The 21,002-nt window shown below is 40.1% G+C and overlaps 1 protein-coding gene across 2 annotated transcripts in view; it reads right to left on the bottom strand.

Annotated features, from left to right (window-relative positions):
- The window catches only part of rasal2 (RAS protein activator like 2), a 348,750-nt gene that overhangs the window by 311,661 nt on the left and 16,087 nt on the right, over positions 1 to 21,002 (bottom strand). The window contains exon 1 of one of the 2 annotated variants that reach the window (XM_059647746.1): positions 6,588 to 6,700. The exons of the other annotated variant lie outside the window; for it this stretch is intronic. Coding sequence (XP_059503729.1) covers positions 6,588 to 6,609 — 22 coding nt within the window. The 5' untranslated portion in view covers positions 6,610 to 6,700. Of the gene's footprint in view, positions 1 to 6,587; positions 6,701 to 21,002 lie in introns of those variants that run through there. 2 annotated transcript variants of the gene reach the window in all.

Raw genomic sequence — 21,002 nt, 5'->3', positions numbered from 1 at the left:
TAGGTGGGGTTCTAAATCAATACCGTGTGTTAGTGTTCACAAGTGTAGGGGCAACATGGGTTTAGAAATCATGGAGAAGGAATGCAATGTACTGAGAGAAATTGGCACAAACAGAGGATTGTAACTGCTCTGGCAGGCTTAAAAGCAGCTAAATCTCCAGGGCCATGCAAAATGTATCCCAGGCTGTTGCGTGAGTCAAATGTCAAGGACAATGGCAATAATTTTCAATTCCTCTCTGGCAAAGCAGAGGTGCCACAGAATGGAGGACAACTGATATTGAAGCATTATTGAAAAAGGGAGCAAGGGATAAACCAGGAAACGACAGTCTATTCAATCTAACCGCAGTGTTGGGGAAACTACTGGAAGCAGTTCTAAAGAACAGAATTAATCTGTACATGGAGAAGCAGGAATTAATCAAGAATAATCAGCATGGCTTTGTTAGGGGGGGCAGTCAATGTCTGACCAACTTGATTGAATTTTTCAAAGAGGTGACTAGGCACAAAGATGAGGCAATGCATTCGATGTAGCCTACTTCAGCTGGAGCACTGTGCTGAATTCTACATCCTTCTTGTAGTGTGATGCCTAAAGGTTTTCTGAAACATACAGAGGATATTCAAGGAATTATGCCAAAAAGAGGAACTTCAGTTAAATGGAGAGATTAAATGGAACAGGTTGTGCTCTTTAAAGCAGAGAAGATCATTGGAAGAATTTGCAGAGGTGCTGAAGATTGTATAAGTCTCTGCTATCCAGACATGACATTGCTTCAATAAACAACATAATTCTCCCAACCACAAAACTGAATCCCTTACAATAAGCATACAATGAAAGGTTTTGGCCAATGATCCTTCAGAACTACATAACAGTCACCATTTCCTGAAACCGCCTATCAAGCAGTGGTACACTTTCATTTATTTTTCCTTTTTGATGCTAATGCAGAACAGTTGATCCAAGACGGTGAACTGATATACTCTATATTATTCTGATGAAAAGTCATCTCCTGAAACATCACTTCTACTTCCCTTTACTGATGCTGCTGAACCACAGAGTCATAAAGTTACATAGCACAGAAACAGACCCGTCGGTCCAACTCGTCCATACCAACCAGACATCCCAAATTAATCTAGATCAATTAGCCAACATTTGGTCCATATCCCTCTGCACCCTTCCTTTTCACAACCTATCCAGACGGCTTTTAAAATGCCATAATTATACCTGCCTTCACCACTTCGTCTACTTGCCTGTACATTCAATACAACATTCAGCAAAGCACCAAGCAACAACGAAGAATCAAGTTACTGGGAATAGTTCTTCACGTGAATAGTCAAGAAATATCAGGATGAAACATAATGTGTGACTTGACCTGAATTGTTACTGAAAAGTTCTTGATTTAGGCTGATGCTTCAACTAAGACCAAGTTTTTGGCATTTAAAGAATCAGAGATGGAAAACAACTCAGCCCCACAGAAACGGATTACAGCACTCAAATTCATTCAGCATTTGAACTGTGTCACAAGTGCTCAACAAGGATAAGCTCTTAATCTAAAATGGCATTCTACACACATTGCCAGTAGAAATGTCATTCTTCTTAATCCCAGCTGTCATAATAATAGTGACAAAATGGCTTACGTTATTTAAAGACTGATACACAAAACAGAGAAGTGACTATTCAGAATCAACTCAGTTTTTGAAGATTTCCTTTATTCAGCAATATCTAAGCCCATCAGTTTGAACAACTTAGATTTTGGTTGTTCACTTGCTACAAAGGTGGGCTAATAAAAGGAAACATCATGACTTTGTCAAAAAGAGTATCTTTCAAACTTCTATCTATCACTGATGTATCTATTAGGTGCTTGTCAAAACACAGATAAAGAATTGTTTCCTTCTCCTTGACTCCATCAATTGACCCCCTCTCCTATTTAACTAGACAGCATGATCAATCTATAACCACCTACCAATAACAATCTACAACATGAGTCAAGATCTAACAAGCGTTTGAAGTAATATGTACACAAATTCTGCTGCAAAAACTCCCTTCACCTTAAATCAGCCATCGCCATCCAGGATAAGATCAACAGGCACACAATTTAGCTCTTTCTGAGATTTGGATCAGAACTGTCTCAGAAACATATGACAAAGTTTCTGACAAAGCATATGACAAAGCAACAAAGTTTCAAGGTCATCAAAACCCATTTATTGCCATGGAAAAGAATCAGTTAACATTTTACAGCCCGATAACAGCAAAATCTCTCCCCTTCCTCATCCTGACATTGCTGCTACAAATAAGCCATTTTGATACGAATCAAAGTGCACTGTAGAAGTTAACAATACATGGAACAAAAACAAAAGAGTCAAATCACCCAAAGTACATAAAGTGTGCTGGTCATAAGGTTCAAGATATGCTTGAGCGGTATAAAATAGCAAAGAAACAACCATTGATACTATTATCCATGTTTAAAGTTTAAAACATCTCTTTTTTTTCTTTATTCATTAACAGTACAAGGCCATCGCTGGATAGGCAGCATTTATTGCCCATTCCTAACTGTCAGAGGGCAGATAAGAATCAACCACATTGCTGTAGATCTGGAGTCACATGTAGGCCAGACCAGGTAAGGATGGCAGTTTCCTTCCCTAAAAGACATTAGTGAACCAGATAGAACATAGAACATTACAGCACAGTACAGGCCCTTTGGCCCTCGATGTTGTGCTGACCTGTCATACCGATCTCAAGTCCAACTAACCTACACTATTCCATGTACATCCATATAGGTTTTTCTGACAATGGATTTGTGGTCATCATTAGATTCTTAATTCCAGATATTTTATCAAATTCAAATTCCACCATCTGTCATGGCAGGATTTGAACCCAGGTCCACAGAACGTTATCTGGGTCTCTGGATTAACAGTCCAGCGATAATACCACTAGGCCATCGCCTCCCCCGATTAACATGCAACCAAAGCATTATGTAAATAAACTCTTTGGAGAATGAAGCCAGTTAATTGCATCTTTTCCCATAAGCAATTAAACAAGATTTGAACAACATCCAGTCTTGGGCTTGACAAGCAGCAAGCAAAATCTGCACCACACAAACACCAATATGAGACAATCTAACCACCATCCCTTGACATTTAATGGCATTACCATCACTAAATCCCGGACTATTGACATTCTGGAGGTTACCAGTGATCAAAAACTCAGTTGAACTCAACATATAAATTGTGGTTACAAGAGTAGGTCAAAGGCTAGGAATACAGTGGCAAGTAACTCACGTCCTGACTCAAAGTCTGTCCACCTTCTACAAGGCACAAGTCAGGAACGTGATGGAATGCTCTCCACTTGCCTGGTTGGGTGCTGCTCCAACAACACTCAAGAAGCTTGACATCGTCCAGGACAAAACCACCCATTTGATTGGCATCACATCCACAAGCATCCACTCCCTTCACCGCTAACACTCTGTGCACACAGCTGCTACTATCTACAAGATGCAGTGCAGAATTTCACTGAAGATCCTTTGACAGTATTGTCCAAATCCATGACTGCTTCCATCTTGGACAAGGGCAGCAGAAATGGGAACACCCTCACCTCAGTTTCCCCATCAAGTCATTCACCATCCTAACTTGGAAATATACTTCCATTCCTCCACTGTCACCAGGAGGGAATTCTGGAATTCAATCCCTAAGAGCATTGTGGTTCCACCAACAGCGCTTGGACTGCAGTGGTTCAAGAAGGCAGCTCACCAACACATTCTCAAGGGCAACTAGGGTCTGGCAATAAATGCTGGCCAGCTAGAGATGCCCACATCCCAGAAAAGAACAGAAAACAGCACTTAGCAAACCCTCAATGTTCTGACAATACTTCAAAATCAATGCAGCAGTCAAACAAACAAGTCTGTCAAGCAGCATTCGGGGAATCAAACTTAACCAATAACTCTTTCTCTCTCCACAGATGCTGTTTAGTATTTCCAGCATTCAATGCTTGTTTCTTTCCAAGCATGTAGGACTTATAAGCACAATTAATAGCATAGAGTATTCCTCTGCCTAGCATGTTTGTTGAGGTAACTTCTCTTTCATCTTCTTAGCAAGGCAGTTTATTCTTCTTCAACTTGTCAGTGAACAGAAGAACTGGTTCAAATGGCAAAAATCTACTATTCCCATGTCACCATTTCATCTTTCATAATTGACTTGCTAATCAAAGATATAGACCATGATTCAATTCTGAATTTGCAGGCTTATGATTTCGACATTTCAGTCATTTTGGCATTTAACTTATCAAGCATGTGAATTCCTTCCTTGATGAGGAAAATAACTCCAAGATCAAACCATCTCACACAACAGAATTATTACAAAGCTGAGTGTACTTGGCAAAAAGGTGAAGTTAATAAAACAAAATCATGATATTGTCAAAAAGAACATTTTTGAACTTTTATTATTGATACAGCACATGGTTGTCAAAACAGATGAAGAAATGCTTCTTTTCCCTTGACAAGTTTAAATTTCCTTGCCTATAACCATTTGATACCTTGGCCATGTCGCATTATTTATTTGTGTCAGATCAAACATCAGTCAGGAGCTTACTTGACAACAAGTTCCATTACCTAATGCCCAAATGAACCTAATCTCAATAAGGATACATCGAGAAAGACTCCACGGTTTTCTCTTGCAAAACCAAAGAACATTGAGGAAAAATGCTTGAACTGCTCTGGCTAAGATCAACTGAACATAATTTGTCAGATATCTAGTCTGGGATATTCCTGATCTGTGTGCACCATCTATTCTGACAGTCCCAGAGACCTTTTCGATGCACTAAGTCTGAATTCTCCTCTTTATAGAACAACTTATCAGTTTTGTCAAAGATAACAGCAAAACGCAAAATCTTAACTTTTAGCTCAAACAGCATGACAAAGAAATATGTAATCGGACAGACTTACATACAAACACTACTTAATGTTCCCAAGCACTGGAGCCTACAGGTACAAAATATAGAGCAAAATTTGAGGTGGCACAGTCACCTCCAAGGTCAGAGATCTTCCCATATACAACAGTGTGTGGCCTAGGGTTTCAAATTATATTATGGGAACATATTGTTATAGTTGCATTTGTCTGTCAGCAAGATTTCCCTGCAGCAAAAATCAAAGCAACCATCAGTTGTCCACAGCGACTTGCTCTGAAAAAATACCACATTTAAACTTCACACATTTCTTAAAATATATAATCTTGTTTAATAAAAGTATTCCACATGCCTCAGTGAACAGCAGACATATCTGAGAAAACAGGAGCATGCAATTTGAGGAAATAACTACCAACAGCAGAAGTAAGATTGTATCCTGGCGGTATTAAGCCCAGACTGCATATAGCTGACAGGAAGATTTCCTGCTTTTGAAAATATGCTGTCATTCAAGGGCACAATAACATTCATGTGGGCTTTAAGATTGTAGGTTTCATTAAAACAATTCTTCATTTCAAGTTGCAATTACAAACAATACAACATAACATGTTACAATATAACTGTGAAACAAACAAAAAGACGACATTTTCCAACTTTGCACAACTGCAAAACTATATTATACAAGTTCCTACAGCTGGAGTAAACTCTTAAGATAAAATATTATTTTCATCACATCATCTTCTACAGCACTACATAAAGGTAGTTCTAAAGCACTGTATTCTTGCTTTTAATACAAATACTAAAACTTTGGAAATTATCAAAAAGTTTCCAGAAGTACAGAAGACTATAGAGGTCAGTACAGTATACTGCAGCTGTGTACTGCTGCACATCAGCAAGAATCGACTAATTTCTTCTCTGTGCTGTGGGAATGATGGACTAAATCAAGGCAGGTAAACAATACCTGCCTTTTCAATAAACTGTGCCTGGCCAGACATAAAGATATCATATTAAAAATCGCAATTTTAATGATTCTTGGACTTGCATATCTATCACGGCCTCAGGATGTCACAAAGCTTTCAACAGTCAATAAAGTGCTTTTGGAAATGCAGTCATTGCTATAGTACACAAAAATTCAAATGACAACATTCTCAATTATTTTATTCCATAGATAAAAAGTGCACCATTTTGATAACTCATTGAGTACAGAAGAGACTTTTTCAGAGTATGCTATTCAAAGGGAGTAGTAATTTCAAAAGCACTAAATGTAAAATCATCTTGTGCTCATTCAAACTTAACTGATTTATGTAAACTATTTTGCAAAGGATTTCAGCCAAGTCTCAGTACTTTTCAATGCTAACTTTTTCATGAAACTCAAAATTGGAAAATCCACTCATTGAAAATCAGTCACCTAATGGTACAAATACTTATACCACATTCATACGATGGATAAAAGTTTGTCTTGTGCTTCATAACGGGATTTTAGATTTTCAAATTCTAACTTGATTTAAATGCTGGCTTATATTAGCACAAGTTCTGCAGAACACTGGAACTCAACAGAACAGTACAGTGTAGGGTTGCAGTTCATATTTGTCTCATGGAATGATCTAATCAAGCAGACTGAGGGAAGCCTTTACTGTTGGTCAACAGATTGCAAACATTAAAGATGTAAACAAAAAAAGCAGTCACCACGCACTAATATTACATACCTTTAAGTGGCCAGCTACACATCAATGAGAAACAGTAAATTGGTGTCCAGGTGGAGGCTGTACTGGAAGAAACAGCACTACGTTACATCCCAATTCTCTTCCTATCTCAAACGCTGAATTTCAACAAGAATTCGTTCATAATGTACAGTGTAGGTGGAATTCCTTGTTTGATAATCAATGCTGATAATGCTATTTCCCACTGCCTCCCCCACCCAAGGACTAAAGACATTTTGTGTCCAAAACAGTCCCCACCTAAATTTATCAACAATGCAGTCTATTCAACGATACATGTCAGTGAAACTAAATATAACAAAATGCCCAGATTTATGAGTTACATCACATGCAATGGCCATTTTAGCTCACTGCACAACCTTACAGACATCCTACACTCAGGATGTTAACCTTCCCGTTCCTGTTATCCAGTCAGTGAGTTTCAATATAGGAAGTTCCTTGAAACTGTGTACTTTTCCAAACAGGAAAACCAGTACATCCAGGCTTTGAAAGATGGAACAAGTCATAAGACCAAATTATCAAATTTATTTCATTTTCCTCCTTTTCATAAAACAAGGGTAATAACTGAAAATGGAAAATCTTGGTTTCTTCATTCAGCCTTGATAGGATAGCTGGGGTAAATTTAAATGTTTAATAGAACAATTTTGCTGTTTTTCTTTTTCCCTAATCTTTACTGTCACACGTACTTGGGCACTGCTTCGGTTTGACAAACATGGTTACTGTCCAAAGCTAGATTAAACCACAGCAATTCTGAATCACTTTCTTTTCTTTTTTATTTGTTCAGGCAATGCGGGTTTCAACGACTCAACTGACATGTGTTGCCCATCCCTTGCTGACCTTGAAGCAGAGACTGCGCTATTTTCTTGAATTGCTGCAGTCTAAGTGATGAAAGTATACCAGGTGCTATTAAAGAGGGCATTTTGTGGCTTTGACCAGCAGTACCCAAGGTTCTTAAGGGGCTTGGAGGAGAGCTTGCAAGTGGTGGTGTGCCCATGTATCTACTCCGATGTCCTACTCAATGGTTTTGGGTTTGAGAGGTGATGTCAAAGGAAACCTATTGATTAATGCAATGCATATTGTAGGTGGTAAGTGGGCAGAACAAATGTTTGCAGATGTGATGCCAGCCAGGCAGGCTGTTTTGTCCTGGATGGAGTCAAGCTTCATCAGTGTTGTCAGAACTGCACACACCCAGGCAACTAAACAAAATTCCATCACACTCCTGACTTGTGTCTTATAGATGGCGGATAAGCTTTGTGGAGTCTGGAAGTGAGTTACTCACTACAGAACTCTCAACCTCTGACAAGCTCTTAAAGCACAATATTTATATGGATACTCTAATTTGTTTTCGGTCTTGGTAACCCCCAGAATGTTGATAGTAGTGAATTCAGCAATGCCACTGAACTAATGAGATGATGGTTAGACTCTCTCTGCTGTTGAAGATGGTCATTGCCTGCCACTTGTGTTGCTGAACTGTTTTGTGCCAGTTGTCAGGCCAAGCCTGAAAACTGTTCATGTTACACATGGTGCTTCTAAAAGGTGATCAGTATTTCATAGAATTTTTTTTTATTCATAGAATCCCTACAGTGTGGACACAAGCCCTTCAGCCCAACAAGTCCACGCTGACCCTTGCAGCATCCCGCCCAGACCCATAACCTATAACGCCACCTAATCTACACACCCCGAACGCTTCAGGCAATTTAGCATGGCCAGTCCACGTAACCTGCACATCTTTGGGATGTGGGAGGAAATCGGAGCACCCACACAGACATGAGGAGAATGCGCAAACTCCACACAGAAACTTGCACAAGGCTGGAATTGAACCCGGGTCCCTGATGCTGTGAGGCAGCAGTGCTACACACTAAGCAACCAGACTGCCCTTACCTACAACCCAAAGAGCCTTCTCTCCAGTCTATCTAGGGGACGTGACAGCTCTTCACTAATGGCAAGGACAGATGCAGAGTACCACATTTTAGGACTTCAATATATTTTTCTATTTTTAAGCATGTTAATAATTTGATGGATGGAGAAGCATGAAATCACTGGAATCACTAAGCTATCAAATATAAACCTTCAGCAAATAAAGAAAACGTACCTCGATCATCTTTTTGCTGCTCACCTATCTAAAACATAATCACATAGAAAATGGGATCAGGAGTAGGCTATTTGGCCCTTTGGTCCTGCTCTGCCATTAATTATCACCATGGCTGATCATCCAACTTAATAGACTTTTCCCACTTTTCCTTGTAATAGTGGCTCAGTGGTTAGCACTGCTGCTTCATAGCACCAGGGATCTGGGTTCAATTCCATGCTCATGCTGTCTGTGTGGAGTTTGCATGTTCTTCCTGTGTCTGTATGGGTTTCTGCTGGGTCCTCCAGTTTCGTCCCACAGTCGAAAGCCAATCCACCTAACCTGCATGTCTATGTTAAATTGCCCATAGTGTTCAGAGATGTGGGGGTTAGGTGCATTAGCCATGGGAAATGTAGGGTTACACGGAGAGGGTAAGGGGATGGGTTAGGGTGGGATGCTCTTCAGAGGGTTGATATGGACTTGTTAGGCTGAATGGCCGGTTTCTAAAATGCAAGGATTCTATGAATGAAATCCCCTTAGTTTGACAAATTATATCCAACTCCTTTGAAAATCACACATTGATTTGGCCTTGACTCCTTACTACGGGGGGTGAATTCCACCGCTCATCACTCTGTGGATGAAGAAATTTATCCCCATCTTTAAATGCTCTACCCTGTATCCTTTGGCTGTGACCTCTGGTTCTGGCCTCCCCAACTCATGTTATTGGGAATAATCTTCCTGCATCTATCTTGTCTAGCCCTGTTAGAATTTTATAGCCTCTGTAATTCTTCATTCTTCTCAACTCCAGAAAATATACTCCTAACTAATCCAGCATTTCCCCATATGTCAGTCCTGCCATCCCACCAAACAGTCTGGTAAACCTGTGCTGTACTTCTACTGCAATTACATTCCTCTGTTAAAGGACCTTTCAAATCTAGCCACTTTACTATGTCTTCACATCAGCTCTCCGAAAGCACATATTACTGCTGCTGGGAACGCATATTTAAAAGTCCTTGAAAATCAAAAGATGGAACTGTTGCATATTTTCTCAACTGAAAAGGGTTTACTGTGTAATTATCTGGAAATTCATTCCAAAGTTTAACGTACACAAACAGTCAGTCATTTGGTAGTAAGATAATAAAATGTGAGGCTGGATGAACACAGCAGGCCAAGCAGCATCTCAGGTTGTGCTCCTGAGATGCTGCTTGGCCTGCTGTGTTCATCCAGCCTCACATTTTATTATCTTGGAATCTCCAGCATCTGCAGTTCCCATTATCTCAGTCATTTGGTAGTACATTGCTAAAAGTTTGCATTTTGTTTAAGTTTTTGTCTTGCACTCATCAGGACAATTTGCAGACATACCAATTCTCAGGGAAAATCAACATTTATACGAAAAGAGAAAAATGTTCTCTGATTGGTAGAGATGTTCTCAGAAAGAATGCAGTCATGAATGCTGGCTGACAGTTAACAGCCAGGCTTCGATTAAGTTTTAAACCAGGTTGACCGTGATTGCTATTACTCAGAGTACAGTATGAAAAGCTTTAACATAAGGTGTCTTTTATCAGCAATAATCATGTTTAATGTCGGCTGTAGTTTAACTGCTAGTTACGTTGACTCAAGTGATTTTGGAAAAAGCTTTTAGATGAATAGAGGCAAGTGTTTACTGCATTTAAGTACTACAAAAACCTTAATTTGAAAATACAATGGAGTCCTCTGTACTCATTGTTGCCTAGCAGCCTTTCCTGCACTTGGTTAGCTGGCTTACGGATCGAAATAGTCAGCATGAAAAATTCTCCAGAGGCTTGCACTCAGGGCAAGTTTGTCTATCCTGAAATTCTCTACCTGTGAATGTGATAAGTTATCTACACCTTTATAATTTGACTGGATTGTAAATTTTGAAATTCTAAATGGTGATCATTTTCTAAAGATTTGGAATGAGTTTGATTTCCACCCAGATCAAAGTTGTTTTGAAGACCTTCTATCAGTCGACAGCTATGATCAGTGATAATGGGAACTGCAGATGCTGGAGAATCCAAGATCATAAAATGTGAGGCTGGATGAACACAGCAGGCCCAGCAGCATCTCAGGAGCACAAAAGCTGACATTTCGGGCCTAGACCCTTCATCAGAGAAACTCTTGGACAGCTATGATCAATTGGCTTTGTTGTCAGGAAATCAATGGACTATGAGAAGTTATCACATTCTGTTGTTTTCAGACATGGACTAATGCAGTTGTTTTTCTTTTTCTTTTGCCTTACTGTTCTAAATACATCACCACTGAAGACTCTGCTGCCTTTTGATGCTGTGTGTTTGCATCTGTGTTTGGTTTTAAGGGGCTATCATTTTAATTCCAGTGCACTGGTTGCATGTTAACTGGGGTTTCCCACTTTAATAAGACTTGCATTACCATTAGAAGAAATAGGAGCTATCATGGACAATTTGAGGAGAATCCAGAAGAAGCTTAAAAAAATTATCCTGAGGATGAAGGGCCTGTCATATGAGGAGCTGTTGAGGACTCTGCGTCTATACTCAGTGGAGCTTAAAAGAGTGAGGGGATCTGATTGAAACATACAGAATACAGAGAGGCCTGGAAAGAAAGGGGTGGAAAAAATGCGTCCAATCATTGGAGAGACTAGGACCAGAGGGCACAGCGTCAGAGTGCAGGGACGTCCCTTTAGAACTGAGATGAGAAGGAATTTCTTCAGCCAGAGGGTGGTTAATCCAGGAACTCATTGCTGCAGAAGGCTGTGGATAATGAAATAACATAAGTCAAACCCCAACAAGCAAAAATTGTAATCAACCTCCTCTTAACCATTATTAGTTGTACCATAGGAACAGCATCAGGAGGTTTACTGCAGGAGTTGATAATAAGATAATGCAGCTGTTCATCATTTCAAAGGTAACAGTGAGACATGCGTTGAAATTAATGATATTTTGGAGATATTTCACAATAATGATCTTAACAATGGATTTAATGTGGTGTATAAAACGGAGATCATGGTCAAACAAGACACTGCAGTTTGACATCCGCAGGTTTAACCTAAGTGAGAGGTTAAAGAACCTGATGGATTTAGGCACAAATGATTTACCACAAGTTAGTAAGATGGTGAATTTAATCACACAACCATTTTTGTTCAGCAACAATTACTGGCAGTTAACAACAACAATCGTGTTGCTTATGCAAATATGAAAATAAACTAAAGATGGCATCAAGAGATAACAAGGTGTAGAGCTGGATGAACACAGTAGGCCAAGCAGCAACAGAGCAGCAGGAAAGCTGACATCAGCTTTTCTGCTCCTCTGATGCTGCTTGGCCTGCTGTGTTCATCCAGCTCTACGCCTTGTTATCACAGATTCTCCAGTTCCTACTATCTCTAAGGTGGTATCAAACTATGTATAGCAGATAAATCATCAATTAGGATCATATCCTGAACAAAATAACATCAATGTGTATTATCAACAAGATACACTGCAGAAATTCACCCAAGGCAGCACGTTCCAAACTGAGGTCTACTTCCAACTAGGATGGCAGGGACAGCAGATACATGGGAACACCAGCATCTGCAAGTTGCCCTTCAAGCCACTCACCATTCTGACTTGGAAATATACCACCATTCCTCCACTGTCGCTGGGTCCAAATTCTGGAACTTCCTCTATATGAGCAATATGGATCCACCTACAGCACATGGACTGCCATAGTTCAAGAAGGCAGCTCATCACCACCTTCTCACCGGTAACTAGGGAAAAGCAATAAATGCCGGCCAGCCAGCAATGCCCACACCCCATGAGTGAATAAAAGAGTATGAGATAAATAGGAAATGACTGAGGATGATTCTTTGGCAGACAACCCAAGTATGGTGATTGGATTGGGGAAAATAAGAATGGAACCAAAAGGTAGCTCTGGAGAACATAGACAGTACAAAGGGACTGAGTAATCATATTCACTGAGAATGAAGTCTCGAAAGAAGCTGTCACATTAAATATTGTTTGTGAAATTTGACTCAACTCTGGATAAGTTGGAAGCCAGCATAAAGTTTTTTAAAGATTTCAGCAGAAAATGGACATTACTTCTCCAACATAAGTTAGCTCAAATACTCTTCAACCCATAGAAAAGTCACAGATGGTAAATAAATCATGATTTCCCAATCTTAAACATTGTCATAAAGTGTAATATCTATTTAAGAGTCCGAAGGCACAGTGGCAGTGTTCAATATTTGGAGTAGAAGATCTAGATTCAAGTCGCACCTGCTTCAGACATGTGTCAAACTAAATAGGTTGATTAAAAATATTTTCTTTTGTAATGATTAGTCTTGAATTGTACTATAAAATGAACTGACATAATATCTCCATTATTTCAGGTCACAAGCTACCAGGGGTGTGTCACCAAACACTGCATTTCTGTATTCATTACGTGATGCACAAATTTTTTTTACATCTAGTTATTGAGTATTCCAAAACCTTAAACTTACGTTTTCAGAGCTATTTTAAATTTGGAGTTTAGATTAGATCAGATTCCCTACAGTGTGGAAACAGGCCTTTTGGCCCAACAAGTCCACACCGCCCCCTGAAGCACCCCACCCAGACCCATCCCCCTAGAACCCATACACCCCTGAACACTATGGACAATTTAGCATGGCCGATCCACCTAGCCTGCACATCTTTGGACTATGGGAGGAAGCCGGAGCACACGGAGGAAACCCACGCAGACACAGGGAGAATGTGCAAACTCCACACAGACAGTCATCCAAGGCTGGAATCGAGCCTGGGTCCCTGGCGCTGTGAGACTGCAGTGCTAACCACTGAGCCACCGATAAATATGAGGTAATGCACTTTGGAAGGTCTAATCCAGATGGAAAATATACAGTAAATGGCAGAATCCTTAAGAGTACTGATAGGCAGAGGGATCTGTATACAGGTATACAGGTCACTGAAAGTGGTAACACAGGTGGAAAGGTAGTCAATAAGGCATGTGGCATGCTTGCCTTCATCAGCCGTGGCACTGAGTTTGAAAACTGGCAGGCAATGTGCAGTTTTATAGAACCTTAGTTAGGCCGCATTTGGAATATTATGTTCAATTCTGGTCGCCACACTATCAGAATGATGTGGCGGCTCTGGAGAGGGTACAGAAAAGATTTACCAAAATGTTGCCTGGTATGGTGGGCATTAACTATGAGGAGAGGTTGGAGAAACTTGGGTCCTTCTCACTGAAACGATGGAGGTTGAGGGGTGACCTGATAGAGGTCTACAAGATTATGAAGGGCATGGGCAGACTGGACAGTCAGAAGCTTTTTCCCAGAATAGAACAGTCAGTTACCAGGGGCCACACATTTAAGGTGTGAGCTGCAAGGTTTAAAGGTAATGAACAAGGCAAGTTTTTTTACAGAGGGTGGTGGGTGCCTGGAACTCGCTGCCGGGGGAGGTAGTGGAAGCAGATACAATAGTGACTTTTAAAGGGTATCTTCAAAAATACATGAATTGGATGGGAATAGAGGGCTACAGTCCCCGGAAGGGTAGTGGGTTTTAGTTTCGATGGCAGCATGTCGGTGCAGGCTTGGAGGGCCAAAGGGCCTGTTCCTGTACTGTAATTTTCTTTGTTCTTTTGTTTTGTTCTCTCACCAGACAAACTGATGATAGTCCAATGGGGACACAGCATAATAAAGAGCTTGGTGTCTGACATGTTAGACATGGTACATTGAAGGTGCTACATTTTGGTACGGCAAATCAGAACAGGGCTTATACACTTAAATGGTACAGTTCTGGGAATGTTGCCAACAAAGAGACCTTGAAGTGCAGTTTCACATTCCTTGAAACTCAAGTTGCAGATAGGCAGGGTTGTCAAGGCTTGCCTTTATTGGTCAGAGAACTGAGTATCAGGTGCACGGATGTACAGGACATTGGTGAGGCCACTTTTGGAGTACTGCGTTCAATTTTGGTGGCCCTGCTATAGGAAAGATGTTGTTAAATTTGGAAGAGTTCAGCAAAGATTGACAAGAAAGTTTCCAGTATTGGAAGGTTTGAGCTATAAGGAGAGACTGAATAGGTTGGGAAAATTTTCCTTGGAGTATTGGAGGTTGAGGGGTGATCTTACAGAGATTAATAAAATCATGACAGACATGGATAGGGTGAATAGTCAAGGTCTTTTCCCTAGGGTAGGGGACTCCCAAACTTGAGGGCATAGTTTTGAGTTGCGAGGTGTTAAGGAAAGATTTAAAAGGGACCTAAGGATCAACTTTTCCACACAGAGGGTGGTTCACGTATGGAATGAACTGCCAGAGGAAGTGATGGAGGCTGGTAGAATTACAACATTTAAAAGGCAGCTGGATGGGTATATGAATAGGAAAGGTTTAGAGGGATATGGGCCAAATGCTGACAAACGGGACTGGATTAATTTAGGATATTTGGTGAGCATGGGCATGGTCGACCGATGGGTCTGTTTCCGTGTGGTACATCTCTCTGACTCTATGTACGTTATAAAACTCAAACAATATTAACATCATGTGATCAGCCACATTGAAAATAATTCTTGGTAGAATTAACAGATGGTTCAATTTAATATTTGTTCAAAAGGTTTGTGCTTCAGTGTGTTGTGTTCCTAATACAACAATGTCCAAGTAAGACAGCCACTCCTATTGCATGCACAAATCCTTCTTTTTGTACTTTCACTGAGACGTCCATTGGTTATTTCCTCCAATTAATCTTTCCCTTTGCATTACTTAATAGAATGTTTAATCTCCTTCCTCCCTATTTCTGATTCTCAAGCATTGATCTGAATCATTAATTCTATTTAATGTTTCAAGATGCTGCCTATCTATTGAGCGTTCCCAGCACTGTTGCATCCACAGTATTATGCTTCCATTAATTAAAAGGTATTGGGACTTCGCTCCATTGTACCAGAAATTTTATTATGTTCTTGCATATGTGGACAGTCAGAAATAAATCAGTCAGACCCCTAAGAGGAATTCCAGCACAGGAAATAGAAGCTGCAGCAAATGATAAGTAAATATGCCGCAGATAAGCTAAGTTAGTATATTTGAAAAAAATATGGATATATGGCTCAGATCACAAATGAATTCCAATGTTGATGATTGCTTTAAAGTTACATACTCAGATTTTTTAAAAGACTGGTTCATGCTGCTGAACCCGAGAAGACAGCACCAACAAATCCAAACTCCTGTCAAAAGAAATGTTTCCATGCCTGTCTGTTGCTGATATAAGGATTATCACCGATTACTTACTTGATGGGTCTGCTGCCTGTTATGTGGCATAAACAGAAAGTGAAACAAATTTGGAAGTTTCTGAGAATAGCTGTCATCCCATGTGCAGATTTCTGCAAATTCCAGTCATGAAGCTAAAGTCCAAATCCTTGTGATTGTTTTTCTCTATTCTTTTCCTATTGTCCAAAATAATTTGCAGGATGTTGTACCTTCACAAGTACCCATCATCAGTTAGTGTCTTGCTTACCTGGCTAGGATTCTTGACAGAGTTTCTTGATATATTATCCAACTATGGCAAGTTTTGCAGATGAATCCAATGCTGTCCTAACCTGACAACCACACAAAAAATTGCAGTACTACATCAATTATTTGTGTCCCTAATAAAACAGCACTATATCAGCACGGTCCACATCTGAAGTTAGGACATTCTTGGTCTATATGACTCAGCAACATACCTGATACATTTGCTAAGCCAAAAGGATAGTCTTGGATTTCAGAAGATTCAGCAAAGACGAAGAAAGTCCGATATTCAATCAACAAACTGCACAGGCTAAATAGATTTCAACAGTTCATTCTGGTAACTTTTAAAAAATTGTTTTATGAGCTGTGGACATCACTGGCTGGCACAGCATTTATTACCACTCCCCAGTTGCCCTAAAGAAGTCGATGGTCAGCTGTCTTTGTCGATTGCTACAATCCATTTGGGGAGTTATGAGGTGTGTCACTCACTGCAGGATTCCCAGCCTCTGACCTGTTCCTGTAGCCACAGTATGTATATGGCAAATCCAGTTCAATTGCTGATCAATGGAAGCCATAAAAATGTTGATACTGGGAGATTCAGCAAAGGTAAATGGATGGTCATCTTAAAAATAGCAGCAGAGAATACTGTCATGGATTCCACACCTGACTATTATCAAACACATTGGAAACAAATGAATGTGAACATAGGGACAGTGTTAGGTTCAGTTGTAATGTTGCTCGGTAGTTAGAAAGTCAACAACCACTATAGAGATAACAAAGTGTGGGGCTGGAAGAGCACAGCAGGCCAATCAGCATCTTAGGAGCAAAAAAGCTGACGTTTCGGGCCTAGACCCTTCATCTGAAGATGCTGATTGGCCTGCAGTGCTCTTCCAGCCCCACACTTTGTTATCTTGGGTTCTCCAGCATCTGCAGTTTCCATTACCTCGAACCACTATAAAGACCTATTCACCACTAATGCTCCTGTGGACGAGATATTGGCAAATTTAACACTTTCAGAGGAAGTGCTACCAAGAGGAAGAAATAGACATAAAAGGAAAAGTCTGTTGAGTCAGAAATAGATGTTTCTTCACCCAAGTTAATTCCAAATACAGTTAAGAGATAAAAAAGATTCAGAAACTGCTGTCTGCTTCATCAGCTGGATAGGATTTGATGCAAACAACAAAAAAAAGTTCAACTTCATTATCTTTAAGTGAAGTCATTATCAACTGCGAAAAAGTACCAGAACAGATGCTAACCACTCCTTCAATGGTAATGTACTGCAGAATGAAACAGTTGTAGAAGAAATGATGAACCATAGCTTAATAAAGCCTTTTTTTTATTATAGCTCGAAAAGGATGGTAAAGCTGAGCCAAGTCTCTAAACAACTTCAAAGACAGGAAAAGAGTAAGACAATGCACCCTAACTGACTGTGTTCTGTGATGAATGATCCATTTAGCAGCACCATGATACAGAACAAGTATTTCATGCGCAACAATGCAATTAAGATCATGTACAGAAATGCTACTAATACAAGCCTTTATGAACAAAGAAGGCAATTTGCTCTGATACGCTACTGCAGGCTTCAGTCAGACAGGAAGTATTTTTTATTATGGCTTCTGAAAAATCAAAGACCTGTGATATAATGGTAAGAAATTGAAAATCCAACAGTTTTTCCTTGTTGAATGAAAGGGAATTAGTTCAATGAATTTTGTAGCTGTGCCATATAGCCCACGAAGGTCCCGGATTCGATCCGCATATGGTAAGGTGCCTGGTTCGATCATAGGGGTGAATACGCTACACAGAAAAGAGCAGAGGAAAAACTAGACAAAATTCCTACTCATGATGGAGAATAATTCACATTTCAGTTCGGGGTGCTCCATGCAATGAGAAATTGCTTTATTTGGCAATGTATGTTTAAATTCTTGTTGGATACAAGCCAGTTTTTCAGCATTAGGCACTATCAACAGTTTATCAAAATTCACTTCCTCATCCATTCAGTTTGAGCTGTTAAAGATTAAACAGTTACACAAACAGCACAAGTAACAACACTGAGCACTCCTTAGAAAGAGCTACAAATACTTCAGCAGACAACTCAGGAAAGACGTCTGTCCTGCCCCACTGAAGGTAGTAATTCCCATGACAGGGCTTGGCCTACGGTGAGCACATACAATTAGCTGAAGTCACAACATATAAAGGAAAAAACATATTCTGGGCTGTCTGGTATGGCACATTGACACATGCATTACAAGTTCCACACAAATTCAAATACACTAAAATAATCAGGCTAACAGCACATCAGCATATTACTGAACATTTGCTGCAATTAACTGTGCAATAAGATAGCCGTCCTCCCCAAGTAGCTATCACAGAACAAATCTCAGATGTTCAGCAGATGGCAATATCAATGAAGTAGTTTCTTCTAGCGTCAATAGAGTCGCACTTTGTAAACTTAAGACACATTGACATGGACCTGTCTTCAATGCACCAGTTCGTCCATTATCAAGTCTTTTTTTTCACAATCTTGCCTCCTTGAATACAAGAAACTGAATTTGGGGGAATAATCTTAAAATTAGAGTTAGGCAGCCTTTATTCACACAAAAGCAATTGAAAATAAGACTATTACTCCAAAACACCCCTCCAATAGAGATATTGAGGCTGGAGATTAATTTAAGTATGACAGATACAAACAAGCAGTCACCTTTGCAGTGTCTTGGTCAAGACAATATTCTTCAACTTCAATGCCCAACAGAGTTTCTGACGCCTGGGTAGGTAAAAGCAGTACACGGAAATCGCACAGAAGTTTCATGAAAATTCAGCCTTTTTTTAAAGTTTTAAATCTTGATTTGAAAAGGTAAGATGAAGTTCTATTGATGTCACAATCTTTTCCAACCATCACCACCATAAAAACTGAACTATCTTCAAGTGCATTCTCAAGTAACAGGAACATATGCCCTATCCTGGGAGAAGACAGGACAGCAGAACACCACAAAGCAGTTTATTTAAACAAAAAGTCAACATACACTCTAAACACCATGTCTGACCCAAGGTAACAGTAAATTACTGACTGCAAGACTGTTGCCCAATGATGTTGCTGTACAAACTGCCAAAGCCCTTTGCAAAACAGAACAAGGACGGTTGGAAGCACGTTAAGTAATCAAAGATTTATATTACTGTGCTCAACAGATTGTTGTGGAATTTACTGCAGCAGATGCTGCTATGATAATTCTGTTTAGAACTGAAGCTTTTATTTTCCATTTTAAGCAAAAGCATTCAATATTTAAAACATAAAACAATATTTCAAAATTTAGAGCCATAACCTATGCCTCAACATTAACATTGCTCAAGAAACAGGGTCAATTCTAAAAAGCACGAGTACTGATTCACAGTTATCATTGAATACAGCCCTCAAAAACCTCACTACAAATCCCAGAAATCCAAAAATGTTGTGAAACAAAAATATGATTTATAAACTAATGGGTCCAATTATAAATGAACAAAACTTGAAATCAACCTCCAAAATATGAGTAAAAGTTTCAGTAATCCAATACTCGATCCTTAACTTGATTCTGCCGACTGACGTAGGCAACTCAAATCAAGAAATTTTCCAAACTTCACACCTGCCTGAATAAAAAGTACACCGAGTCACATAATTTTTGATCTGAGGCACAGCAAGATGGAGTCAAGCTACCAACCCTGGAAACACAGCATGGGCAGCCATAGAGTCAGGTTGTTACAGTTCTCTGGGACTTTATCCTGGTTGCTTTAGAAACCCAAAAAGGTTCTCAAAGCCTCATCCCTCAAATCACCCACATACACTTCACACAACTGGTCATACCTCCATTCCCTCTCCATAAACATTCACTTACTACGTGCCCTGACACACTCATCACACCACTTCACATCAGGGCACAATGGAACTAACCACAAGACTCCTAAGACCACTGGGCATCCGAGTGTCACACAAACCCACATCAACCCTACGACAACTGTTCACCTGAACCAAAGACCCACTCCCCACAACGGACAGGGCCAATGTCATATCTAAGATTCCCTGCAGAGACTGTGAGATACACTACATCAGACAAACAGGAAGGAAACTAACAACAAGGGTACACGAACACCAACTGGCTACAAAAAGGGACGACCGATACTCACTCATCTCTATCCACACGGATAAGGAGGATCACCAATTCAACTGGGACAACACCAAAATCCTGGGGCAAGCTAAGCAGAGACAGGCATGGGATTTCCTAGAAGTCTGGTACTCCACAAAGAAAGCCATCAATAAACACAGAGAACTCGACCTCACATACACTCCACTACGAAGGAAAATCAGAAGTGAGGCAATCCAGCTCAACAGACTCCACAGTTTAAAAGCTAGACAGGAAAACACACCAGCGCTTCATCAGAGGCTGCACTGATGATGTTACCCAGCAGGGTAATTAAACATCTGCAGCTCAGCGAGCCAACCAATCACAATACGTTCACTTAGTATCAACCATAGGAAAATGTCAGTAGCCATGAGAAGACAAAGAATTGTTACTTATAAATTCTGTGTCTGATACCACCACTCTAATACCTCAAGGAGGGGCGATGCTCAGAAAGTTTGTATTATCAAATAAACCTGTTGGACTATAACCTGTACAAAACTCTGGTGCAGCTGCACTTGGAGTATTGCGTACAGTTCTGGTCACCGCATTATAAGAAGGATGTGGAAGCTTTGGAAAGGGTGCAGAGGAAATTTACTAGGATGTTGCCTGGTATGGAGGGAAGGTCTTACGAGGAAAGGCTCAGGGACTTGAGGCTGTTTTCATTAGAGAGAAGAAGGTTGGGAGGTGACTTAATTGAAACATATAAAATAATCAGAGGGTTAGATAGGGTG

Source organism: Stegostoma tigrinum, chromosome 8 (assembly GCF_030684315.1).
Source record: "Stegostoma tigrinum isolate sSteTig4 chromosome 8, sSteTig4.hap1, whole genome shotgun sequence".
NCBI lineage: Eukaryota > Metazoa > Chordata > Chondrichthyes > Orectolobiformes > Stegostomatidae > Stegostoma > Stegostoma tigrinum.
Note: the sequence above shows the minus strand (reverse complement) of the source record. Positions and strands in the feature narration are given on the sequence as shown.